The 27,504-nt window shown below is 42.2% G+C and overlaps 3 protein-coding genes across 6 annotated transcripts; 1 reads left to right on the top strand and 2 right to left on the bottom strand.

Moving 5' to 3' along the window:
* Positions 1-3,575: 3,575 nt before the first annotated feature.
* On the bottom strand, positions 3,576-9,876 carry LOC139393187 (uncharacterized). The gene is made up of 7 exons (XM_071141617.1): positions 9,735-9,876; positions 9,268-9,470; positions 9,097-9,177; positions 8,534-8,629; positions 8,334-8,444; positions 8,043-8,163; positions 3,576-7,807 (listed from the first exon to the last, which is right to left on the bottom strand). Exons 1-7 carry the CDS (start codon positions 9,769-9,771, stop codon positions 6,114-6,116), a joined length of 2,343 nt encoding a protein of 780 aa, XP_070997718.1. The 5' UTR covers positions 9,772-9,876; the 3' UTR covers positions 3,576-6,113.
* Positions 9,877-10,213: 337 nt separating this feature from the next.
* LOC139393185 (uncharacterized) lies at positions 10,214-22,695 on the bottom strand. Of its 4 annotated transcripts, XM_071141614.1 has the most exons (13): positions 22,611-22,695; positions 22,014-22,449; positions 20,723-20,925; positions 20,481-20,573; positions 20,261-20,356; positions 20,048-20,158; positions 19,749-19,878; positions 15,746-15,948; positions 15,577-15,657; positions 14,996-15,091; positions 14,796-14,906; positions 12,863-12,983; positions 10,214-12,620 (listed from the first exon to the last, which is right to left on the bottom strand). In XM_071141614.1, the coding sequence occupies exons 3-13, from the start codon at positions 20,870-20,872 to the stop codon at positions 10,882-10,884; spliced, it is 2,931 nt and encodes a 976-aa protein (XP_070997715.1). In that variant the 5' UTR covers positions 20,873-20,925; positions 22,014-22,449; positions 22,611-22,695; the 3' UTR covers positions 10,214-10,881. The 4 variants fall into 4 exon arrangements, with proteins under 4 accessions (XP_070997715.1, XP_070997713.1, XP_070997712.1 ...); XM_071141612.1 differs by lacking the exons at positions 22,014-22,449; positions 22,611-22,695 and adding an exon at positions 21,250-21,767 and having other exon boundaries at positions 14,996-15,088; XM_071141611.1 differs by lacking the exons at positions 22,014-22,449; positions 22,611-22,695 and adding an exon at positions 21,250-21,766.
* A 1,340-nt stretch (positions 22,696-24,035) lies between these two features.
* Positions 24,036-26,782, top strand: LOC139393197 (uncharacterized). Its single transcript, XM_071141630.1, has 6 exons — positions 24,036-24,209; positions 24,378-24,434; positions 24,612-24,770; positions 24,881-25,037; positions 25,157-25,257; positions 26,301-26,782. Exons 1-6 carry the CDS (start codon positions 24,084-24,086, stop codon positions 26,442-26,444), a joined length of 744 nt encoding a protein of 247 aa, XP_070997731.1. The 5' UTR covers positions 24,036-24,083; the 3' UTR covers positions 26,445-26,782.
* Positions 26,783-27,504: the final 722 nt, after the last annotated feature.

Here is a 27,504-nt window from a genome sequence, read left to right as displayed (position 1 = left end):
GCCCATTGTCATGCCATTTATCCGCCGCCATCACCTCATGTTTCAGCATGATAATGCAGAGCCCCGTGTCACAAGGATCTGTACACAATTCCTGGAAGCTGAAAATGTCCCAGTTCTTCCATGGCCTGCATACTCACCAGACATGTCACCCATTGAGCATGTTTGGGATGCTCAGGATCGATGTGTACAACAGCATGTTCCCGCCAATATCAAGCATCTTCGCACAGCCATTGAAGAGGAGTGGGACAACATTCCACAGGCCACAATCAACAACCTGATCAACTCAATGCGAAGGAGATGTGTTGGCAAATGGTGGTCACACCTGATACTGACTGGTTTTCTGATCCACGACCTTACTTAAAAAAAAAAAGGTATCTGTGACCAACAGATGCATATCTGTATTCCTAGTCATGTGAAATTCATAGATTAGGTTCTAATTAATGTATTTCTATTGACAGATTTCCTTATATGAACTGTAAGTAAAATCGTATTTTGTCCAGTATACAGTCCTTCTGACACTTACATACACTTACGTTGGAGTCATTAAAACTCGTTTTTCAACCACTCCACAAATGTCTTGTTAACAAACTACAGTTTAGGCAAATCAGTTAGGAACTCTACTTTGTGCATGACACAAGTCATTTTTCCAACAATTGTTTACAGACAGATTATTTCACTTATAAGTCACTGCATCACAATTCCAGTGGGTCACAAGTTTACATACACTAAGTTGACTGTGCCTTTAAACAGCTTAGAAAATTCCAGAAAATGATGTCATGGCTTTAGAAGCTTCTGATAGGCTAATTGACATAATTTGAGTCAATTGGAGGTGTACCTGTGGATGTATTTCAAGGCCTACCTTCAAACTCAGTGCCTCTTCGGCTTGACATCATGGGAAAATCAAAATAAATCAGCCAAGACCTCAGAAAATAAATTGTAGACCTCCACAAGTCTGGTTCATCCTTGGGAGCAATTTCCAAATGCCTGAAGGAACCACATTCATCTGTACAAACAATAGTACGCAAGTATAAACACCATGGCACCACGTAGCCGTAATACTGCTCAGGAAGGAGATGCGTTCTGTCTCCAAGAGGTGAACATAACTTTGGTGCGAAAAGTGCAAATCAATCCCAGAACAGCAGCAAAGGACCTTGTGAAGATACTGGAGGAAACAGGTAGAAAAGTATCAATATCCACAGTAAAACGAGTCCTATATCGGCATAACCTGAAAGGCCACTCAGCAAGGAAGGAGCTAGTGCTCCAAAACCGCCATAAAAAAGCACGACTACAGTTTGCAACTGCACATGGGGACAAAGATCGTACTTTTTTTGGTCTGATGAAACAAAAATAGAACTGATTGGCCATAATGACCATCGTTATGTTTGGAGGAAAAAGGGGGAGGCTTGCAAGCCGAAAAACACCATCCCAACTGTGAAGCACGGGGTGGCAGCATCATGTTGTGGGGGTGCTTTGCAGCAGGAGGGACTGGTGCACTTCACAAAATAAATGGCATCACGAGGCAGGAAAATTATGTGGATATATTGAAACAACATCTCAAGACATTCAGTCAGGAAGTTAAAGCTTTGTCGCGAATGGGCCTTCCAAATGGACAATGACCCCAAGCATACCTTCAAAGTTGTGGCAAAATGGCTTAAGGACAACAAAGTCAAGGTATTGGAGTGGCCATCAAAAAGCCCTGACCTCAATCCTATAGAACATTTGTGGGCAGAACTGAAAAAGCATGTGCGAGCAAGGAGGCCACAGTTACACCAGCTCTGTCAGGAGGAATGGGCCAAAATTCACCCAATTTATTGTGGGAAGGTTGTGGAAGGCTACCTGACACGTTTGACCCAAGTTAAACAATTTAAAGGCAATGCTACCAAATACTAATTGAGTGTATGTAAACTTCTGACCCTCTGGGGATGTGATGAAAGAAATAAAAGCTAAAATAAATCATTCTCCCTTCTATTTATTCTGACATTTCACATTCTTAAAATAAAGTGGTGATCCTAACTGACCAAAGACAGGGAATTTTTACAAAGATTAAATGTCAGGAATTGTGAAAAATTGAGTTTAAATGTATTTGGCTAAGGTGTAGGTAAACTTCCGACTTCAACTGTGTATGCAACATACAACACTCGTGTAACTTTAGACATGTTCTCTGAACAACAGTGTTGTTTTCTATGTTGACTCAATTACCATACCTTATGGTAGCCTAGTGGTTAGAGCATTGGGCCAGTAACTGAAAGGTTGCTGGATTGAATCCCCGAGCTGACAAGGTAAAAATCTGTCGTTCTGCCCGAGCAAGGCAGTTAACCAACTTTTCCCCAGACTCCGAAGATGTGGTTGTTGATTTAAGGCAGCCCCCGCACCTCTCCGATTCAGAGGGTTAAATGCGGAAGACACATTTCAGTTGAATGCATTCAGTTGTACAACTGACTAGGTATCCCCCTTTCCCTTATGGCAAGTGACATACATCAATACAAACACCAGAGAATTAAGGACCCCATGGAAGCAAAACAAATATCAGGACAGTCCACCTGTTGGTTCTGGCATGAGCAACCGATCCTGTCAGTATTGTAGCGCAAAGACTTGCATGACTTTTAATAGGGTATAGTTTGAGGTTTTGCAATTAAGCCCTATTTTCTACTTACCCAGAGTCAGATTAACTCATGGATACAATTCTTACATCTGTGTGCAGTTTGAAGGAAGTTAAAGGTCAATTTGTTTCTGGAGCCATTGCTAACTAGCGTTAGCACAATTACTGAAAGTCTATAAGGAGCACATAGCATGCTACCTTCAACTTTTAAAAGGGTTTAGTTGCCAAAATCTTGAATAATGCCTTTAAACCATGTTAGTAACAACAATGGCTCAATACTATGTGTTATCTACACTACAACCTGTAACTTTGCATATTTCCCAGATGGGACATAGTACTCCATGTCATACTCATCATTCAATGTCCTTGTCTGCACCTCCACCCACTCCTCATGGATGTTTCTGTAGGCCTCTGGAAAGTCTGTGCCAAATGCCATGGTTCAAAGAACGATCCTCATAACAGGATGCATTGTTTCCTTAATGACTTGAAGAAACCAGCAGATGGAAGTCAGTGGTTATCACTTTTAGATAGGTATGGTATAGTTATTTTCATGGTAACATAACTCCACAATAAAGTTGTGATTTATTTTAGCTAGGATTGCTTTGCTCTGATTTGTTTGAGTGAGCTCAAACCTCTGGTGATTTACATTTAAAAAATGCTAAGTCATGCTTGCTCAAAATAGACTCAAGAAAAAAACATCTATCTATAGAAGTATTGATTGAGTTAAAAACGTATTTTAAATTCTTACCATAACATTTGATGACTATAATGAATGTACCTAAAATCCCCCAAATAACAAAGGGGATCATCAATGTTGAATATTTTGAAGGGTTCTGCCATTTGTATTTATTGATGAGGGTATGTACTTTCCATCAACTGTTGAAGCCATCTGTAACTAGAGCTACTCATGAGAAACAGCAATCAAGAATTTAATCAGTCAAACATCTACAGTACCTTGCAAAAGTATTCATACCCCTTGGATTTATTCACATTTTATTGTTACAAAGTGGGATTAAAATATGTCATTTTTTGTCAACAATCTACTCAAAATACTCTGTAATGCCACATTTAGATAATTTTTAAGATCAATACAAATTTGATAACTAAAATACACTCGTTGCATACGGTAAGCCCCTTTGTTCAGACAAGACTAAATTAGTTCAGGAGTAAAATTTGGCTTAACAAATCACATAAATACATTTCATGGAATCACTTTGTGGATTTTTTAAAATTGACTTTAAAAAAAATATATATATTTTTTTACTTACCATTCCTCTGTCCCCCATGCATACAATATCTGTAAGGTCCCTATGTCAAGCGTTAAATTTCAAGCACAAATTCAATTGCAAAGACTTGGAAGCTTTTTGAAAGCCTCATAAAGAAGGCCAGTGATCGGTAGATGGGTAACAATAACAAATCAGACCAACACTGAGATGCAGTGCCGTAGAGCGTGGCGCCACTCGGGAGCCCCTACACCTCAATTAGGTTGATATAAATCCCGATCATAAATTTGAGTGTCATTTTTATATAGCCTTCACTTTCTTGTTCAGAACGTAAACGTGGGTGGGATAAGCGCGGGTGTGGTTTCGTGACAATGACCGCAAGAGCAGCTAATCAGTTATTTGATAAGCTCGTCCACCTCTGACACAGCCTAAACCAAAAGAAAGAAAGGCTGTGCTTTGTTGTTCGTATGAGGAATGCATGTGATTGCATTCATAGTTGTTATAACCATTTAAGTCATGTGTAATAGTGTTATTTATTAGGAATTCATACTTTTCAAAATAAATGACTATCAGACTCACTGCTCTTCCTCTTAGGACCACAAGGCATGAGGAATGACATGAGATTAAACAAAAAGATGTGGGATTGGGAGTTGGAGAACAACATTCAACAAAATGTAATCTGTTCCAATTCTGAAAAATAACGTATTCCTGTTTAACAAACAAAAATATTTTCAAAGACGGCTGGAATTCTTTCGGACCTGCATTGCAGTACAGTAGGGTACCGTAGCTCTTTTTCGCCATGCACAAATAAACAATGTATGACCTAGCCTATTAGATTTCCCTCACGGGTAGATGCTTACAGTTTCCAGAATAATGCATGTGTGCGCACAGGTTTTCTTAGTTTTGTTGACTGCAAGTGTAGTTTTGTGGACTATTGTTTGCCAGAGTGTGAAATACATTCAAAAATAGATATTTGTCAGTAGTTCATATTTTGGAGTAAACCAATATTTCACCCAGAAAAATTACAGACATCTGTTGCAATCTTGTTAGCTATAACTATTAAAACAATATTAACTTAGTGTATTGCTTACCACAAAATATTGTTGATGTCAAAAGACTGATGAGGCAAACTGACATCCACCAGATAAATCTCATGATTCATAAAAATAAATATAAATGACAACTCCAGCATAGCCATAACACGTATGTTCACACCATTTCTGATGTGCCTTCAAGAAGGGTAATGCTGCATCTGGAAGAAGAAAATCATCTCTCTCTCTGAAGGTTTAAATGGCAGCTACAGGAAATAAATGTTGCAGAACAGGAAATGTGTGGCACACACTTGTTGGAGACGGTTTCATGTCCAAAAGAAACACCACAAATGAATGTAGCCTTTAAGCTTTTGAATTAAACAAGAACATTGCGATAGAACAAGAAGCACAAATTGAAGAACTACACTCTGTTGGAGTTCGGACCCTAAGATTGTCACTGTACCCCGCAATTACACCTGCAACCCTGTACATGTGACTATCAAACACTGATGATTATACTGCGAGAGAAGCCATGAGACTGTATCCAAACCAGGGTTGGATTCAATGACATATCAATTCCGTCAATTCAGGTAGTAACTTAAATTATTTTCTTTTAGAAAGATCCTGAATTCAAATGTAATTGATCCCCAATCCTGATCCAAGTTAACAGGTAAAAACCGCGTTCTCTCGAGAGCATACTGCACCCGACAGTGGTTGTTTCACTGGTTTACCTAACACACCTCACTGAACACACTTCCACAGATTCACAATATGAATTGCAGGTCCACAGATTTTCTGGGAGCCTTCAGACGCACAACCGGTTTTGTATGCATGGCTGTTAGGACAGCAATGCTGCTACCTCCCAAAATAGACCATGTATGTCATCCCATGATTTGAAATGACATTAGAACATGTACTTGATATGCTGTGTATCATGTAATAAGGGCATGTATAGTCCCAGTATGTCTGATCAGAGGGACGGAGGAAACTAAACTCAGTGAGCAGCAGTCCTGAACAGCAGAGACCCTCTTCTCCATTCAAGTGAAATATCTCACCATCCCCCATCATATCGCCCCTCTGCACCACAGCGATGTGACAGAATGGGGGAATGGTGGGATAATGCAGCATTCCTAAGACAACACAGAGGAACCCTGGGCTGCCCTACATAACAACCCTACAGCTAATGACATGGAATTGACAAAGTTGAATACGGTTGTATATTACTGTAGCCACAGTAAAGGGTGTGCAGATGTGAGAAAATCAATTCCTTTTGGAAGAATGTCTCCTGCGACGGCTGGTGTGACTGTTTCGCCGTGTGAGCTCAGATGGCTCGGAGTGCGACCGCTCGTGCGCCTTCAGGAGACGCAGGTACCTGAAGGCTTTTCCACACTGGCCACAGGAGTGGCCCTCCCCCGTGTGTTTAAACTTGTGCTCCCTCAGGTGCGTGTGTAGTTTGTAAGTCTTCCCACACTCGTCGCAGCTGTAAGGGCGTTCGTTCGAGTGCAGCCCCCGCTTGTGTATGCGGAGGCCCCCGCTGTCTTTAAAGGTCTTGTCGCATATGTCACATCTGTAAGGTTTCTCTGAAGAGTGCCTGCGTACGTGGGCCTGGAGTAGGCTGTTGTTGCCAAACATCTTCTGGCAGACAGGGCAGGGGAGTTTGGGACTGGGGTCATGGTCTTTTTGGTGTCTCTTTAGGTCAAACTCATAGACAAAGGTCCTTCCGCACTGGGCACACAGGAACTGGCGGTTCCCGATGTGATAGCCCATGTGTCTCTTTAACAAGCTTGGCATAAAGAAACGCAACCCACACTGCTCACAGGCGTACGGGCGGTCCGTGGTGTGCCAGCGCTGGTGGGCGGACAGCTGGAATTGGGTTGGAAAACTCTTCGGACAATGAGTGCAGAAATAGGTATTCTCACTTGTATGACAATCCATGTGTCTTTTGCAGTACTGTACTTGGGTGAAACCCTTTCCACAGATGGTGCATTTGTATGGTCTCGCATCCGTGTGGACGCGATGGTGATTCTGAAGGCCAACCTTTCTCCGAAAGCACTTGCCACACTCGTCGCAGCTAAAGGGCCGCACGTCAGAGTGAATTTTCATATGGTTGGTCAGGAGTGCCAACGTCCTGAAGAATCTGCTACAATCGGTGCATTTGAAAGGTTTCTCTCCGGTGTGTATGCGGAGGTGATCCTCCAGCCGTCCCCGAGACAGAAAACGCTTCCCACACTCTTGGCAGGAGTTGGTTGCAGGGTTTCTCTTTCTAGAGCACGCTACTCGTAGTGGCTTTTGCACCCTCTTCCTTTGGATAATGGAACTCTCAAAGAGATCGACCTCTGTTTCCTGACCCCCGATCACCACACTGCTCCCGAGACCTGTGTCGGCCGACTCCATCTCCTTGTCCAAATGATCGTTTTGTGGAAGGGGTGGCAAGGAATGGAGCGATAAAGTGTAACTGGCAATATGGGGGACCCACTGGTCGACACTAGTCAGCTCGACTGGCTGGTTATCCGTAGCAGGGATGACTATCTGTGAAGGAGAGGCTTCAGTGATGGAAGTATTCATCAGTGATACAAGCTGTTGCTGTCTCATCGTTTGCAACATACTCCTTACTGTTGGTGCACCTTTTGATGGTGCCCCTCCCACCAGTCCGCTAACACCTTGAGGACAAGAGCAGACCACGGCGCTCTCTGGAAGTGCATTCTCTTCTTCACCGGCACGCACTGCACCCTCTTCTCTCTCCACAGTACTATCTTCTCCAGCATGGTCAGAGTCATCTGACATCATTCCCAGATCCTCCAAGTTACTGAAGGAGGCAGGGTTCATGAGGCTTAGAGCGGCTTCTAATGATTCTGATGGCTTGTCAAGATCTGGCTCCATTGATGGCCTTCCACAAGCGAGGCGGAAGGACAGCGAGGACAGCACACAGTCACCCACAGAAGATGTGACCGGTACTGAGGAAAAAGGACAAATGTAGAAAAATGACATTCTGATTGGTTAAATTTGAAAGGCTAGGAATTGGCATTGTTTACATTAATACCATTGAAAAACTATTTCACAATCCTGTAAATACAGTTAGTTCAAAGTTATCCATGACAATTTGGGAAAAACTACATTGTTCTTTGTTTATCTGTTGATAATTCTACTAACATTAACAAGAAGGAGAATATATAATTAAAGTAAGCCTACCAAACTGAATCTTATTTAGCAGGTTCTGGTGCTGGAGGAGGATCTTCAGGTGCTCAGGGTCAGACACAGACTGTCCACACTCCTCCAGGTCAGAGGGGGCAGCACTGATAATGGACGCTATCTGAGAAGGAGAGGTAGAAGCTAAGATCAGCAACCAGGGGGTTTCTTAGAGTGCGCAGGATGAAAAATACTATGGCATGTGTTGGCACATATACAGTTGTCTAACAATGTCAACATTAGATATAATTGGTGAATTTATAGTTATAGACTTGTTGTGTAACAGTTCATTACCTGGGAGAGATCTGGCACAGATAGCAGCCGTTCCAGTCTGAGGACCAAGCCTCCCACAAGGGCCTGCAGTGCTGTGTCATACTTGGAGCCATACTGTGTATGGAACTCCTCCTACACGGAAGGAAATAAAAAGTTAAAGTCAGTGTCTATGACATGACAAAGTGGACAGTGAGAGAGGAAAGGGAGAAAGCCTGCCGAACCTGGAAGAAGTGCTTCCTCTCATAAGGGTTTTTCAGCAGGGTTTGGACCAGCGCCACAAAGTTAGCCTGCGACTCCTCCACTTCTGCATCTTGCTGCTGTAACACAGATTAGGTATAATTTGATACAAAGTACAGCCACTTCAGCCATCAGAATGATATGTTACTAAAAAGAGGGGTATTGAGTGCATGGGTGACTGGGTTTGTAAAAGTCACAAGTCTAGCCTGAAAACAACTTTTATCCCTTACCCTATCCATGTTTGCACTTTGCAGATCTAAGGAATCAAATGAGTGACAACAAAGCAAGACAGATGGCAGAAAGCTCCCGCAACCTTACTAGAAGGTGTTAACACTTGTATGTCATTTCAACTTATCCAGTCCCCTCAGATCTGTACACTACAGAGCTAAAGGCTATTTTCAAATCAGACCAACATGTAAATGTAACTTCTTTTAAGTAGGTTCCGAGAATGGTATTGACATCAATATTTAGGTATGCTGTGTTACAGGTGTGTTGCGAGTTTGTGCGCCGGAATTTCCACACTGCCACACAGGATAAATATTCTTACCCCCAAGATGTTCATCTTTTCCAGGAGACGTTGGATGTCCTGAAGGTTGGGTGGGTCCTTGCGGAACAACTCCAAGATCATCTAAAATAATGGGACAAAATTGTATATGATATTTCTAATACACAATGTGTCAAAACCACCCCTCCCATGACCACACAACATGTCACTCACCCTTGCTCTCAGGCCCAGGATGAGTTGAGCCCTCTGTTTGTAACTCAGCAACTTTGGAACAGCTTCAGTCACCACAGTTACAAATTCCTCGACCTTCCCATAGTGCATCACATTTCGTTGATTCACCACATGCCATACAAAGGAATACATCAGCCGCAGGGGAGAAACCAATAGTCGCAAAGAGGAGAGAGGAAGTGGGGGACCTATAGCAAGACGATAGGACAAAATGTTAGCTTGTGTGGCTTCATCCTCTTCCTTTAGCAACAATATACCTCCAGCAACATGGCTAACTAGCTAGCAAACTTAATTTAGAAGGCAAGCCGAAACGGACATTAGCTTTATATTTAGCTACCCATTAAAGATAGTCGCTAGCCCTCTGCAGTGACTTGGGTCCAGCCAGGTTCACATTTGTAAAATTGGTTAGATTGCTAATACATGGCTAGTAAGTGTCATATAATGTAACCTACCAGTACTGGCTGTACTCTTCTTGACTCGTTTGTCCATGCCGGAATGTTACCAAATATGTACGATAAGCAGTAAAGGTAACTAGCATGGTAGATAACTATCATCAACTCACTGACGATTTTTTTGAGTGAAAACCTGACAAAGGGAAACGGAACCAAACCCAGAACAGAGTTTTGACCGGACTATTTTACAATAAGATTGGCAGCATAACAACATTACCGCCACCTATCGTGCTGGAATAAGAGCCGCAAGTGAATCATTCTGCTCTTTTCTTGAAATTACATTTTAGGTAAAATTACGAATTTCGTCATTTTTCTGTATATATATATATTTGGATGAGTATGAATTTTTATTTTGTGGCTTAATTAACTTTTGTGGTTTAATGAACACTTTAAAATGTATTATAAAAAGTCATCACACAGGACCATTCTAGCATACATTTAGTTTCCCTTGCTGTGAATAAAATAGCAAAACAAGAAAGTTGTGGCACACAATGTTGACTTTATTTGCCTTTATCCAACACCAAATGTTGTGCATATTTTTTGTAAAGGCGTCCGGCAATTATTGACTACTTTCAAAAAGAGAAATAAGTGAGTAGCTGTCAATTTACATCTTATGTCATTGGAATTTCAAACTATCCAAAAAAAGCATCACAAACAAATATGCTTTAATGACACAATCATTCATTGTTGGTATCTAACAGGACATATGTTTGTTTCTGCATGAATTAAGCCAGGCATTCTACCATTTGTCAATGTTCAGTCTAGGAAATCCTGGATTATGGGCCAAAATTGTCAAGTTTACAACAAAAAAAACAAGGACATGATTACAGCCAATGGCATGGCATTGTAGCTATCAATTTACATCTTATGTCATTGGAATTTCAATAACCTATCCAAAAAGCATCACAAACAAATATGTTTTAATGACACAATCATTAATTGTTATCTAACAGGAGATACTGCATTAACTAAGCCAGACATACTATTTTTCAATGTTCAGTCTATTAAGGGAATCCTGAATTCTGGTCCAAAATCTAAAGTCTACCACAAAAAATTAGAAATATTATTTCAGCTAATGGCAATTTGTCAGGATAATAAAAATAGCATTCCAGTCGGTGCCTATGGAAGGCAGCCACTGAGCAGTAAATCAACTCATTTTGGACGAATTTCTCCTGCGACGGCTGGTGTGACTGTATTTCCTTGTCTGTTCAGATCGCTCTCCTGAGTGCAACCGCTCATGCGCCTTCAGAAGACGTGGTAACTTGAAGACCTTTCCACACTGGTCACAGGGGTGCCCCTCCGCCGTGTGGTGGACAATTATGTGCTCCTTCAGGTGCTGATTTAGCTTGTATGTCTTCCCACACATGTCGCAGTGGTAAGGGCGTTCGCCCGTGTGCAGACGTTTGTGACTGCTCAAGCTGCTGCTCTGTTTAAAGGTCTTGTCACATATGTCACATCTGTAAGGTTTTACAGAGGTGTGCGTAAACATGTGGGCCTTAATGAGTCCGTTGCTGCCAAACACCTTCTGGCAGACAGGGCATGGGATCTTGGGCTTGGGGCCATGGTCCCTTTGGTGTTTCTTCAGGTCAAACTCATAAACAAAAGTCTTTCCACACTGGGCACAGAGGAACGGGCGGTTCCCAATGTGATAGCCCATGTGCCTCTTCAGCCCACTGGGATGAAAGAAGCGCATCCCACACTGCTCACAGATGAACGGGCGCTCCATGGTGTGCCAGCGCTCGTGGACAGACAGCTTGTATTGAGTTGGGAATCTCTTCGGACAATGAGTGCAGGGAAAGTTATTTTCACTTGCATGAGACTGGATGTGTATTCTGCAATAGAATGCTTGGCTGAAGCCCTTTCCGCAGATGGTGCATTTATGTGGTTTCGCACCCGTGTGGATGGGCTGATGATTCTTCAAGTCAGCCTTTTTCCGAAAGCCCTTGTCACACTTTTCACACTTAAATGGCCGCGCTTCAGAGTGATTTTTCATATGAGTGGTCATGCCTCCTAAGGACCTGAAGGCCCTGCCACACTCAGTGCACTTGAAAGGTTTCTCTCCTGTGTGAATGCGGAGGTGATTTTCCAGCTGAGACGGATAGACAAAACTCTTCCCACACTCCTGGCAAATGATGGTTGCCTCTGGGATTTTCCTCTTCGAGGGTACCGTTATTCTTTGTGGCTTGGGCAGTCTCCTTCGGATAACAGCCTTCTCAAAGAGATTGGCTTCTGGTTCCTGACCCCCAATTTCCACACTGCTTCCAAGACACGTGTCACCTGACCGGATCTCCTGGTCTACATCATTGTTTTGTGGAAGGGGTGGCAAGGAAGGGAGCGAAATCGAGTTACTTGCAATGTGGGAGACCCACTGGTGGACACTCGCTAGCTCGACCGGCTGGTTATCTGGCTGGTTCCCATTGGTGACTGTGGCAGGGGTGACAATATGTGAAGGAGAGGCTTCGGTGATGAAAGTATTCATCAGTGTTGCAAGCTCTTTGTGTCTCTCTGTTGGCGGCATGCTCTCTACTGTTGGTGCCCCTCCCACTGGCCTGCTTACACTTTGAGGAGTAGGTGAGACTATGTCGTTCTTTGACATTGCATTGTCTTCTTCACTGTCGACTACTGAATTTTTCACCCGACCTCCGTTATCCCTGGTATTCTGCTCTTCTCTCTCCACAGTAGTTACTGCTCCAGCGTGGTCCGATTCAACTGGCATCATTCCCAGATCCTCCAAGTCACTGAAGGAGGCAGGGCTCATGATGCTTAGAGCGGCTTCTAATGATTCCGCTGGTTCGTAAAAATCTGTCTGCATGGACTGCATTCCACAGGTTAAGCGGAAAGACAGCGAGGACAGCACACAGTCCCCTACAGAGGACGTGACAGGTACTGAGAAAAAGGGACAAATACAGAAAAATCTATGAATATTTTATATTACATGTTGGGCATGTTTAGATTAATACCATTTCAAAATAATTAAAATTCCTGTAAATACAGCTGGTTCAAAGTTATCAATAGATTGAACCATGGCAGTTTGACCAAAAGGGGAAACTACATTGTTCTTTGTTCAACTGTTGATAATTCCACTGAACATTAACATGGAGAAGATATACTAATTAATGTAACCCTACCCAACTGAATCTTATTTAGCAGGTTCTGGTGCTGGAGGAGGATCTTCAGGTGCTCAGGGTCAGACACAGACTGTCCACACTCCTCCAGGTCAGAGGGGGCAGCACTGATAATGGACGCTATCTGAGAAGGAGAGGTAGAAGCTAAGATCAGCAACCAGGGGGTTTCTTAGAGTGCGCAGGATGAAAAATACTATGGCGTGTGTTGGCACGTATACTAACGTTCAAAGGTTTAGGGTCACTTAGAAATGTCCTTGTTTTTGAAAGAAAATACGATTTTTTGGTCCATTAAAATAACACCAAACTGATCCGAAATACAGTGTAGACATGGTTAATGTTGTAAATGACTATTGTAGCTGGAAACTGATGATTTTTAAAGGAATATCTACATAGGCGCACAGAGGTACATTAACAGCAACCATCACTCCTGTGTTCCAATGGCACATTGTGTTAGCTAATCCAAGTTTATCATTTTAAAAGGCAAATTGATCATTAGAAAACCCTTTTGCAATTATGTTAGCACAGCTGAGAACTGTTGCTCTGATTAAAGAAGCAATAAAACTGGCCTTCTTTAGACTAGTTGAGTATCTGGAGCATCAGCACTTGTGGGTTCGATTACAGGCTCAAAATGGCAATAAACAAATAACTTTCTTCTGAAACTCTTCAGTCTATTCTTGTTCTGAGAAATGAAGGCTATTCCATGTGAGAAATTGCCAAGAAACTGAAGAGCTCGTACAACGCTGTGTACTACTCCCTTCACAGAACAGAACAGAACACTGTCGCTAACCAGAATAGAAAGAGGAGTGGGAGGCCCCGGTGCACAACTGAGCAAGAGGACAAGTACATTAGTGTCTAGTTTGAGAACCAGACGCCTCACAAGTCCTCAAATGGCAGCTTCATTAAATAACACCAGTCTCAACTTCAACAGTGATGAGGCGACTCCGGGATGCTGGCCTTCTAGGCAGAGTCGCAAAAAAAAAGCTGTATCTCAGACTGGCCAATAAAAGTAAAAGATTAAGATGGGCAAAAGAACACAGACACTGGAAGATTGGAAAAAAAGATTGGAAAAAAAAGTGTTATGGACTGACAAATCTACATTTGAGGTGTTTGCATCACAAAGAAGAACATTCGTGAGACGCAGAAAAAAATGTAAGATGCTGGAAGAGTGCTTGACGCCATCTGTCAAGCATGGAGGAGGCAATGTGATGGTCTGGGGCTGCTTTGGTGGTGGTAAAGTGGGAGATTTGTACAGGGTAAAAGGGATCTTGAAGAAGGAAGGCTATCCCTCCATTTTGCAACGCCATGCCATACCCTGTGACCGGCGCTTAATTGGAGCCAATTTCCTCCTACACCAGGACAATGACCAAAAGCATAGCTCCAAACTATGCAAAAACTATTTAGGGAAGAAGCAGTCAGCTGGTATTCTGTCTATAATGGAGTGGCCATCACAGTCACTGGATCTCTTGCCTAGTAAAATAAAGGTTACACATCTCAACCATATTGAGCTATTGTGAGAGCGTCTTGACCGTATGGTACGTAAGAAGTGCCCATCAAGCCAATCCAACTTTTGGGAGGTGCTACAGGAAGCATGGGGTGAAATCTATTCAGATTACCTCAACAAATTGACAACTAGTATGCCAAAGGTCTGCAAGGCTGTAATTGCTGCAAATGGAGGATTCTTTGACGAAAGCAAAGTTTGAAGGACACAATTATTATTTCAATTAAAAACCATTATTTATAACCTTGTAAACGTCTTCACTATATTTCCTGTTCATTTTGCAACTCATTTCATGTATGTTTTCATGGAAAACAAGGACATTACTAAGTGACCCCACATTTTTGAACGGTAGTCTATATAGTTGTCTAACAATGTCAACATTAGATATGACTGGTAAATTGTTAGTTATAGACTTGTTTTTTTTTACCAGTTTATTACCTGGGAGAGATCTGGCACAGATAGCAGTCGTTCCAGTCTGAGGATCAAGCCTCCCACAAGGGCCTGCAGTGCTGTGTCATACTTGGAGCCATACTGTGTATGGAACTCCTCCTACACGGAAGGAAATAAAAAGTTAAAGTCAGTGTCTTTGACATGACAAAGTGGACAGTGAGAGAGGAAAGGGAGAAAGCCTGCTGAACCTGGAAGAAGTGCTTCCTCTCATAAGGGTTTTTCAGCAGGGTTTGGACCAGCGCCACAAAGTTAGCCTGCGACTCCTCCACTTCTGCATCTTGCTGCTGTAACACAGATTAGGTATAATTTGATACAAAGTACAGCCACTTCAGCCATCAGAATGATATGTTACTAAAAAGAGGGGTATTGAGTGCATGGGTGACTGGGTTTGTAAAAGTCCCAAGTCTAGCCTGAAAACAACTTTTATCCCTTATCCTATCCATGTTTGCACTTTGCAGATCTAAGGAATCAAATGAGTGACAACAAAGCAAGACAAATGGCAGAAAGCTCCCGCAACCCCAATAGAAGGTGTTAACACTTATGTCATTTCAACTTATCCAGTCCCCTCAGATCTGTACACTACAGAGCTAAAGGCTATTTTCAAATCAGATTACAGCGCATATTTGACCCTCTCAAGTGATGTCGCTCCAGCCTTGGTTTTTGTGGTTTAATAATATCGAGTCATTCTTGAATATGTTGTGTTACATGTGAGTTGTTCACTGGTATGGGGCGGAATTTCCACATTTTCACACAGGAGAAATATTCGTACCCCCAAGATGTTCATCTTTTCCAGGAGAAGTTGGATGTCCTGAAGGTTGGGTGGGTCCTTGCGGAACAACTCCAAGATCATCTAAAATAATGGGACAAAATTGTATATGATTTTTCTAATACACAGTTTTAAAACCACCCCTCCCATGACCACACAACATGTCACTCACCCTTGCTCTCAGGCCCAGGATGAGTTGAGCCCTCTGTTTGTAACTCAGCAACTTCGGAACAGCTTCAGTCACCACAGTTACAAATTCCTCGACCTTCCCATAGTGCATCACATTTCGTTGATTCACCACATGCCATACAAAGGAATACATCAGCCGCAGGGGAGAAACCAATAGTCGCAAAGAAGAGAGAGGAAGTGGGGGACCTATAGCAAGACGATAGGACAAAATGTTAGCTTGTGTGGCGTCATCCTCTTCCTTTAGCAACAATTACCTCCAGCAACATGGCTAACTAGCTAGCAAACTTAATTTAGAAGGCAAACCGGAAACGGACATTAGCTTTATACTTAGCTACCCATTAAAGATAGTCGCTAGCCCTCTGCAGTGACTTGGGTCCAGCCAGGTTCACATTTGTAAAATTGGTTAGATTGCTAATACATGGCTAGTAAGTGTCATATAATGTAACCTACCAATACTGGCTGTACTCTTCTTGACTCGTTTGTCCATGCCGGAATGTTACCAAATATGTACGATAAGCAGAAATCTAACAGTAAAGGTTACTGGCATGGTAGACAGATTTCATCGACTCACTGACGAGTTTTTTTGTGTGAAAATGGTGACAACAACGGGACAGAGGGAAACGGAACCAAACCCAGAACAGAGTTTTGACCGGACTATTTTACAATAAGATTGGCAGCATAACAACATTACCGCCACCTATCGTGCTGGAATAAGAGCCGCAAGTGAATCCTTCTGCTCTTTTCTTGAAATTACATTTTAGGTAAAAACATGAATTTCATAATTTTTCCTGTATAACGTTATATATCTGGATGAGTATTAATCTTTATTAATGAACTTTTGTGGCTTAATACAATCTTTAAATGTATTATAAAAAGTAATCGCACAGGACCATTCTAGCATTTAGTTTCCCTTGCTGTGAATAAAATAGCAAAACAAGAAAGTTGTGTTACACAATTTTGACTTTATTTGCCTTTATCCAACACCAAATGTTGTGCATATTTTTTGTAAAGGCGTCCGGCAATTATTGACTACTCTCAAAAAGAGAAATAAGTGAGTAGCTGTCAATTTACATCTTATGTCATTGGAATTTCAAACTATCCAAAAAAAGCATCACAAACAAATATGCTTTAATGACACAATCATTCATTGTTGGTATCTAACAGGACATATGTTTGTTTCTGCATGAATTAAGCCAGGCATTCTACCATTTGTCAATGTTCAGTCTAGGAAATCCTGGATTATGGGCCAAAATTGTCAAGTTTACAACAAAAAAAACAAGGACATGATTACAGCCAATGGCATGGCATTGTAGCTATCAATTTACATCTTATGTCATTGGAATTTCAATAACCTATCCAAAAAGCATCACAAACAAATATGTTTTAATGACACAATCATTAATTGTTATCTAACAGGAGATACTGCATTAACTAAGCCAGACATACTATTTTTCAATGTTCAGTCTATTAAGGGAATCCTGAATTCTGGTCCAAAATCTAAAGTCTACCACAAAAAAATTAGAAATATTATTTCAGCTAATGGCAATTTGTCAGGATAATAAAACTAGCATTCCAGTCGGTGTCTATGGAAGGCAGCCACTGAGCAGTAAATCAACTCATTTTGGACGAATTTCTCCTGCGACGGCTGGTGTGACTGTATTTCCTTGTCTGTTCAGATCGCTCTCCTGAGTGCAACCGCTCATGCGCCTTCAGAAGACGTGGTAACTTGAAGACCTTTCCACACTGGTCACAGGGGTGCCCCTCCGCCGTGTGGTGGACAATTATGTGCTCCTTCAGGTGCTGATTTAGCTTGTATGTCTTCCCACACATGTCGCAGTGGTAAGGGCGTTCGCCCGTGTGCAGACGTTTGTGACTGCTCAAGCTGCTGCTCTGTTTAAAGGTCTTGTCACATATGTCACATCTGTAAGGTTTTACAGAGGTGTGCGTAAACATGTGGGCCTTAATGAGTCCGTTGCTGCCAAACACCTTCTGGCAGACAGGGCATGGGATCTTGGGCTTGGGGCCATGGTCCCTTTGGTGTTTCTTCAGGTCAAACTCATAAACAAAAGTCTTTCCACACTGGGCACAGAGGAACGGGCGGTTCCCAATGTGATAGCCCATGTGCCTCTTCAGCCCACTGGGATGAAAGAAGCGCATCCCACACTGCTCACAGATGAACGGGCGCTCCATGGTGTGCCAGCGCTCGTGGACAGACAGCTTGTATTGGGTTGGGAATCTCTTCGGACAATGAGTGCAGGGAAAGTTATTTTCACTTGCATGAGACTGGATGTGTATTCTGCAATAGAATGCTTGGCTGAAGCCCTTTCCGCAAATGGTGCATTTGTGTGGTTTCGCACCCGTGTGGATGGGCTGATGCTTCTTCAAGTCAGCCTTTTTCCGAAAGCCCTTGTCACACTCATCACACTTAAATGGCCGCGCTTCAGAGTGATTTTTCATATGAGTGGTCATGCCTCCTAAGGACCTGAAGGCCCTGCCACACTCAGTGCACTTGAAAGGTTTCTCTCCTGTGTGAATGCGGAGGTGATTTTCCAGCTGAGACGGATAGACAAAACTCTTCCCACACTCCTGGCAAATGATGGTTGCCTCTGGGATTTTCCTCTTCGAGGGTACCGTTATTCTTTGTGGCTTGGGCACCCATCTCCTTCGGATAACAGCCTTCTCAAAGAGATTGGCTTCTGTTTCCTGACCCCCAATTACCACACTGCTTCCAAGACACGTGTCACCTGACCGGATCCCCTGGTCTACATCATTGTTTTGTGGAAGGGGTGGCAAGGAAGGGAGCGAGATCGAGTTACTTGCAATATGGGAGACCCACTGGTGGACACTCGCTATTTTGACCGGTGGGTTACACGGTTGGTTCCCATTGGTGACCGTGGCAGGGATGACTATTTTGACTATCTGTAAAGGAGATGATTTGGTGAAGGAACTACTCATCAGTGATACAAGCTGCTGGTGTCTCTGTGTTGGCAACCTACTCCTTACTGTTGGTGCCCCTTTTGATGGTGCCCCTCCTACTGGTCCGCTAACACCTTGAGGACTAGACACGCTCTCTGGCAGTGTATTGTCACGCACTGCATTTTTCACCCCACTTCCGCTATCCCTGGCATCCTCTTCTCTCTCTACAGTACTATCTTCTCCAGCATGTGGCGAGTCCTCTGACATCATTCCCAGATCCTCCAAGTCACTGAAGGAGGCAGGGTTCATCACGCTTAAAGCGGCTTCTAATGATTCTGATGGCTCATCAAAATCTGGCTCCATTGATGGCCTTCCACAGGCGAGGCGGAAGGACAGCGAAGACAGCACACAGTCACCCACAGAGGAAGTGAGAGGTACTGAGAAAAAATAAAATATATAAAAAATATTTAAGTACATCACAGTTAAGGATATTCTGCGAATTAAAAAAATACTATGCTTTTTATTTCCATTCCTGTTTAAAAAAAATCATAAAATGGTTCATAATGAACTGAAAGGTCCCGTATGTAGTTTTGTGTGTGACCCAACCAAATGTACATAGAAATATGAGTTATAGATCTGTCTTTCTCATTGTAAGCAAGTCTGAAAAGTGCTATATCAGTGTTATGCATGCTATTTCTATGCCTTCCATCCATAAGTTTAGTTTTTTAATCTTTTTATTTAAGGTTTTGTAAACTAAATTCATACAGCTAAAAATATTATATTCATGATCATTGAAAATATATTTCACAGTGGTTTATATTGTACAGCCATTATTTAAATTGCTTGTTTTGTCACTAACTGAAAGTAGAAGAACACTACAGAATTTTACCAACTAGGTAATGGCTGAGCAATTTCTCCACATTGTACTTTTAATTATAGATGTCAAAAATAAAACTTGTAATGTTCTTTGTTTATCTGTTTATAAATCTACTGTACATACACAGAGAGGATAACAGATAATGATTGAAGTAGAGACTCCAAAGCTTTCTATGGACTGTTTTCAAGCCTACCATTTCTGTTTAACTGGGTTTTATTTAGCAGGTTCTGGTGCTGGAGGAGGATCTTCAGGTGCTCAGGGTCAGACACAGACTGTCCACACTCCTCCAGGTCAGAGGGGTCAGCACTGATAATGGACGTTATCTGAGAAGGAGAGGTAGAAGCTAAGATCAGCAACCAGGGGGGTGGCTTAGCATGTGAGGTCAAGACAATAATATGGCATGTGTTGACATAAACTGTTATCTAATAATGACAAAATTAGGTATGATCAGTGAACTGTTAGTTATAGACCTGTCATGCACCAGTTCATTACCTGGGAGAGATCTGGCACAGATAGCAGTTGTTCCAGTCTGAAGACCAAGCCTCCCACAAGGGCCTGCAGTGCTGTGTCGTACTTGGAGCCATACTGTGTATGGAACTCCTCCTACAGGGAAGGAAAGAGTGACAGTATCTGAGATAACCTACCTGAATGACGAGCCGCTGAAAGCAAGTCAAACGAAAGGGACAGAGAGAAAGTATGTTGAACCTGGAAGAAGTGCTTCCTCTCATAAGGGTTTGTCAGAAGGGTTTGGACCAGCGCCACAAAGTTAGCCTGCGACTCCTCCACTTCCATATCTTGCTGCTGTAACACAGAATGTGAATAATTTGATACAAGTATAACTTATCTGGTTATCTGAATTGAGCTATTAAAATGAGTAGCTGTTACAACCTTTGAATGTATGCAGGAGAGAGAAAAATATTCTTACCCCTGCGGATGCACTGATGTTCATCTTTCCCAGGAGACATTGGATGGCCTGAGGGTTAGGTGGACAATCCTTGCGGAACATCTCCAAGATCATCTAAATAATGGGAATCATGGAGATATTGAGTAAACTTGCAGCATCCCTGCCCTCCTTACACACATACAGTTTCTACTGGCATTGATATACATGTGTCAATCAAAGTATAATCAACTACTCCTCCCATGACCACACAACATGTCACTCACCCTTGCTCTCAGGCCCAGGATGAGTTGAGCCCTCTGTTTGTAACTCAGCAACTTCGGAACAGCTTCAGTCACCACAGTTACAAATTCCTCGACCTTCCCATAGTGCATCACATTTCGTTGATTCACCACATGCCATACAAAGGAATACATCAGCCGCAGGGGAGAAACCAATAGTCGTAAAGAGTAGAGAGGAAGAGGGGGGCCTATGGAAAGAAGACGGAACCAATAAATATTTAGGCTGCACTGGTTGTTGCATAACAAAAAATCATATTCGTCTACAACAAAATATTATGATAAGACAAAACCACAGATGAGAGTTAGAATCTTTGGTTTTACTATATTTAGCAGCAACATTTAGAAAGAAAGCCAACATGATATTAACATGAAATTAATGTAGTTAGCTATATTAGTAAGTTACTTTACAGTTCACTTGGGGCTGACTGTATGTTGAATTTGAGCTACTCTAGCTTACGTTAGCCAGGGTTAATAGCATAGACTGTAACGTTACTTTTAGAAACAACCCCTACCCGTACTGGCAGTCGCTTTGACTCGTTTGTCCATGATGGAAAAGTTGTTATCAAAAGTATGTATGGATAATTAACAGCATACAACTGTATATCAACATGCAATAAAATAAATGTGGAAATGGAAACAACAACCGTACATTCGGAAAGTAATTAGTGTCTCGTCAGCAACACTAGAAAAGTATTTCCGGGTCACTGTTTCGGGAAATTTCAAAATAAAAGTAACCACGTAATAGTACAAAAGTAATTCACCTCTATTTCAGTGGCGATTTTAGCATGTAAATCTTGGTGGGGCAAACACATTTTATGGGAGATGCATGCCAGCAAAGCCACTACACAACTCAACACTAAACAATACATAAATTGCACTATAGCGGTGACAAACAGTGCCCACAAACTGTTAGGGCCTACATAAAGCTGTCCCAACAGCAGTCCCGACACCGTAGCACTGCTACACCTGGCTTTCAGCGAAGCCTTGTCTGGCAGCGAAACAGTTAATTCAGACTCATTTACTGCCTTTTAAAAAAACATAGCTGATATGGCTGATTTGCTTAAACAAATGTGATTTCTACTGACAATTGAGATGTACAAACTATGGCAAAAGGGTAGGACAAGCGGATAAGAGGCAATCCGTAATTTCGATTAAGACATTAATGAGCGAGCGACGACAGACGTAGTCAATATAACTATTTGTTCAGCCTTTTTGAAATGTGCAGCGACTGAATTCACCCCTAAAACCGCTGCCATTTCTTCCGGCGCCATTTTACCATTTTACCACATCTCCAGAGGTGGTCTGAAGAAGAGGGGATGGGGTTGAGCAAGCAGGTGGCCGAACCTCACTAGTCACAGGATTTCATCTGGAGAGAGAGGGGAGAAAGAGGTCAAGGCATAGGGTATTTCTGTGTGAGTGGAACCAGTGGACTCAATAGGCTGAGTGAATGAGATGTGGATGTCGTCAATCTTAGTTTCAAAGTGGTTGACAAAGTCGTCAATCAATATCATATCCAGTGCCATGATATCGACCAGATGTTAAACCACTGTCAAAGTTGATGATGAATTTAGGAGCTTCTCCAGGTTTCTGATGGTATCAGGCTAAATCATTGTCAATGGCACTACTAGCTTTACAGCTGATCGTGGCAGACTCTCCAGATTGTGCCATGGCAACTGCAGGAGTCTGGGTCAATAAAATGTCACCTGCATAGCCTGGAAGAGATAAAACAATATGAATTTGCAGTCTTTGATTTAGATTAAACCTTCTTTAGTTCAAATATGGATATTTGAATAAATAATTGTTGTTTGAAATAGGATAATGATATTAAAATCGATAGCTTTAAGGTTAATTACTGAAGTAATTCCGAACTTACCATTTGTGTACAATGCATGGACCATGATAGTTACGGAGATAAAAGTCATGTTTGTCTTATGTTGTGTTGCTTCTGTAAAGGACACATTTAACTCACAGGGCTATAAACACTTTAAGACCACTGAAGCATGTGCTGTCAATGCAAATTGTCTTCATATGCAAATAGCAAACAGTCTGATGATACACGACACCTGTGATATGAATGCTGTTGACAAATCATCAGTGAGATTACCAGAATTTTTGTGTGGTTTATTTATTCATAAAAAATCAATACTGTCCAATATTGTAAGACAGACACTAATATAAAAACATTGTCTAGATATATTTTTGTTCACTTTCGAATTACAGTATTTCCCTTCCCTTGTAAATACATCTGGCCCCTATTGGCTCCTAACGTCATACACAGAAAAATGTACTTTGTTAAGTAACCTTGTGTGTGCCTGATCAAAACCTTACAAAGAGTAACAAGTGATTTGTCACGAGTTGTACTTTCATCCTCCTCCATGTTGTCTGACTATGTGCAACCACTCTCAACGAGCAGCTTTTGTTGTCTCTCGCTCTCGCTCGCTTGCACACACACACACACACACACACACTCACACACACACACACACACACACACACACACACACACACACACACACACACACACACACACACACACACACACACACACACACACACACACACACACACACACACACACTATGTGACTGAGTGACAGTGGACTGGTACACAATACTGTCCTTGTGCCGTACACAAAAGGTCAGATGAATCAAAGCATATGAATCACAGACAGCTGTCTCTCCTCTCAGGCTCTCAGACTCACTTCTAATCCACATCACAGCCAAATATCCTCCTCATTTTCTTGGATACTACACTTGATATTGATTCACAATCGTTTTGATAACATTTATGATAAATATTTAGCTGGAAATGTTAGCGAAACAGCACAGAGACGTTTTGTGAGATGACGGCATGGTGCTTGAAGAGGCTCAGGGCAGGTTATGAATGGATAGGGGACTACAACTCTTTAAAAAAAACGATTTGACCCCATTTAGATAGAACACAAATATCAAACAAGTAAGAATTTCTAAAATGTGTGCGTGCGGGTGAGTGTATGAATGGTAGTGACAGACAGTAGTGCCCGTAGGCGGCCCTTGCAACACTAGTCCGCCGGACCCTGGTCTATAGTATTCACATATCATCATGACAAGTCCTCTACCTGAAGGAAGAAACATTGGATTTCAAGTCTTCCTTGTTAACTTCTCAAGTTCCATATGAAGAGCAAAGTGAGTAAAAATCCATATTTTTATGTATGATATTATTATCAAATTTTCCTGAATATTTTGTGTTTTTTTTTAGAATGTTTCTAGAATTAACTTGAGGTTTGATGAGAAAGTGAAGCCATATACAAATTCAGAAAAGAAAACAATGTACGGAGAGGTTGGGAAAGGAAAATCTTCCCTTTCTGATGTGCTTCCTCTGTCAGATTCGGACGACTACGTGTGTCCTCCTATTTCTATTCACAAGTCTTGGAGTATGCTCAGGAGGATTTGGGAATCCTGTAACAGATGATGTGAGCAAGCTGATCTTATTGGTAAGAACTTCTACATCTAACCTGAACTGTACTATACAAAATTAGTTTGGTGATTGTTTATGGTTTATTTAATCATAAAAACTACTTTAAATCTTTTCTTTTGATACAGAAAATGGGCCAAACTTGGCAAAAAATAAATGACCAAATAATCCTAATTTATTTTTACAGAAACACAATATTCCAAAGGATTATAACATTTCTATACATTATATTCCCAAAGAGAGGGTGAGTAGAATTTATCAAAAACAAAACATCATGCAGAAACTTTTTCACAAGAGAAGTTGCGCTGGGTGGTCTTAAACTTTGGCAGCATTTTTATTGATGAACATTTTTGTTTTATTTGGAATCTGTAGAATGGAATTATATGTAACCAAGTCGGTTTTCTCCCTTTTCTTACTCCAGAGTGGTGTGTGCTGCGTTCTACTGAATATCTATCCACTGGAACAAAGCCTCAGGGAACTGTCCCGGGTGTTTGGTGCCATTTCTTCCAACAAAGATAATATTATGATCTTCATCACCATGCTGCAAAATCTACGTTTCCAATTTGATCATGAGGAGCTGGTAATGCCTGTCAGTTCTGCCAGTAGATCCAGTTACTGTAGACCCAGTTTATTGACTGTATTAAGTGGTGCAACCATCCTGATGTTTACTTTGTTTGTCTGTACTTCCAGGAGGCAACAATGCAAGTCTTTAAATGCCACTATAGGGCGGTCAAATGGCCATCTGGGCAGTATTTTGACTATATCAGAGACATTTTGAATTCTGCAGCTCAGGGAGAAGGAGGATTCCGCTGTGTGCCTCCACCCTGCCCTGCCCCTACTACACCAGGTAAGAAACACGCCCCAACACACAGTATCAATTTAGCCCCAACATACAGCATTCATTCAGCCCCAACATACAGCATTCACAAGTCTCTTCCTCACAGAGTGTGTTGTTTTCTCTCTCAGGAAGTGAAGCACAGGACCATGAACAGACTCGGTCAAGGGGGAGTCTGCTGTCCCTGCTTCCGATCCCAGTCACAGCCTGCGTGTTCCTCATTGTGTGGATGGTAAGTTAACAATGTGGATGGCTTGCTCAGGCTGTATGACAGTGTCTGGTCCAGAAGACCTACAGGGTATGCAGACTCTTGTTTCAGCCCAGCACTACTACTACGTACCTATATCAACACTAATACTAACCATCAAATGTGTTAGGACTCACCAACAAACTATCATGGTCCAAGCACACCAAGACAGGCGTGAAGAGGGCATGACAAAACCTATTCCCCCTCAGGAGACTGAAAAGATTTAGCATGGGTCCTCAGATCCTCAAAAGGTTCTACAGCTGCACCATCAAGAGCTTCCTGACTGGTTTCACCACTGCCTGGTATGGTAACTGCTCGGCCTCCGACCGCAAGGCACTACAGAGGGTAGTGCAAACGGCCCAGTATATCACTGGGGACCAAGCTTCCTGCCATCCAGGACATCTATACCAGGCGGTGTCAGAGGAAGCCCCTAAAAATTGTCAAAGACTCCAGCCACCCTAGTCACAGACTGTTCTCTCTGCTACCGCACGGCAAGTGGTACCGGAGCGCCAAGTCTAGGTCCAAGAGGCATCTAAACAGCTTCTACCCCCGACCCATAAGACTTCTGAACACCTAATCTAATGCCTACCCAGACTATTTGCATTGCCCCCCCCCCCCTATTTTACACCGTTGCTACTCTCTGTTGTTATCATCTATGCATAGTCACTTTAATAACTCTACCTACATGTACATATTACCTCAACTAACCGGTACCCCCACACATTGACTCTGTACCGGTACCCCCCGTATATAGTCTCGCTATTGTTATTTTACTGCTGCTCTTTAATTATTTGTTGCTTTTATTTCTTATTCTTATCTGTATTTTTTAAAGTGCATTGTTGGTTAGGAACTCGTAAGTAAGCATTTCGCTGTAAGATCTACACCTGTTGTATTCGGCGCATGTGACTAATACGATTTGATTTGATACTTGGCTAGAACAAAAGCCTGCACACTGGCTCTCCAGGACTAGGACTGAAGAGCACTGGTGTATGGTTTTAGATACTTCAACATGATACTCTGTTCCACAGATTCAATCTAGAAGAGGAGGCTCCCCAGAGAGTAACCCAGAGAGAGGCCTTAGAAGGCTGTCCACTAATGTGGAACGGACCATAAACATCCTTATTTCACCAGTCACCAGTACAACTGACACACCAATAATGGGGGAAGCCTGATCACCACTGAGGGAGCAGATGAAGCCAACATCAAGAACTGCATAGAGAGCAGAAAGCTCCCCCTCTGAACAGGTATCACTCTGAACAGGTGTCACTCTGAACTGGTGTCACTCTGAACTGGTGTCACTCTGAACTGGTGTCACTCTGAACTGGTGACACTCTGAACTCGTGACACTCTGAACTAGTATCACTGATTCTTCTTGGGTGATATCCCTGAGAGAACGGAGCTGAAATCTCTTATTTAGTATCTTTGACATATCGGAGCTGATATCTCTAAAATATAGGGGTCTCACTTTAACAAGGGGCAACGGTGATAAGACAATCAACTGCTTACTCGAACTATATAATTTGGTCTGTCATATATTTTGACACAACACCATGTATCACTGGTGTTGTCAGAGATACTGTCTAATCAGAGATTTTGACATGTCAACATATCAGAGACATTCTCCACCGAGACTGGACTTTGTTGTGGCCGAAAGATCTATTGCTGCTGTGTGGCCACAGAGTGTGTGCTGTCTCACCCCCTCTTTGAGTCACATCATCAGTGTGTGTGCGACTACAGTATGACAGTTTAACTGCCAGCTGTGTGTGTGTGTGTGTGTGTGAGAGCTACCCTGCTCTGGATGATCTCAGTGAGGGCCATAAGAGGGGCTTGTTCTCGCCACAAAAGAAAAGAGCCGTAGGCTGAAGGAAATACCAGTTCCATGCTAACCGACAGATCCATATGAATCAAAAACCGTTTGATCCTCAATCACCAGACAGCAGGAAATCAGGATTCTCTGCCATCTCCTCTCAGGCTGCACTATCACACGCATTATGAAGCCTTCTCACTGGGCACAGACGTCAATTCAACGTCTATACCACGTTGGTTCAATTTCATTTTATTGAAATGACGTGGAAACAACTTTGATTCTACCAGTGTGTGCCCAGTGGGTTAGGACTAACTGATTTCAAGCATAAGTTATGGCTGCTTTTTAACAGATACAGATACAGTTTCTATACTTGATTCCCTCAGAACCTGCAGTTGGTCTCAGCTGTAGCAGGACAGTCACTGTGC

The sequence above is a fragment of the Oncorhynchus clarkii genome, chromosome 33 (genome assembly GCF_045791955.1).
Source record: "Oncorhynchus clarkii lewisi isolate Uvic-CL-2024 chromosome 33, UVic_Ocla_1.0, whole genome shotgun sequence".
Lineage (NCBI taxonomy): Eukaryota > Metazoa > Chordata > Actinopteri > Salmoniformes > Salmonidae > Oncorhynchus > Oncorhynchus clarkii.
Note: the sequence above shows the minus strand (reverse complement) of the source record. Positions and strands in the feature narration are given on the sequence as shown.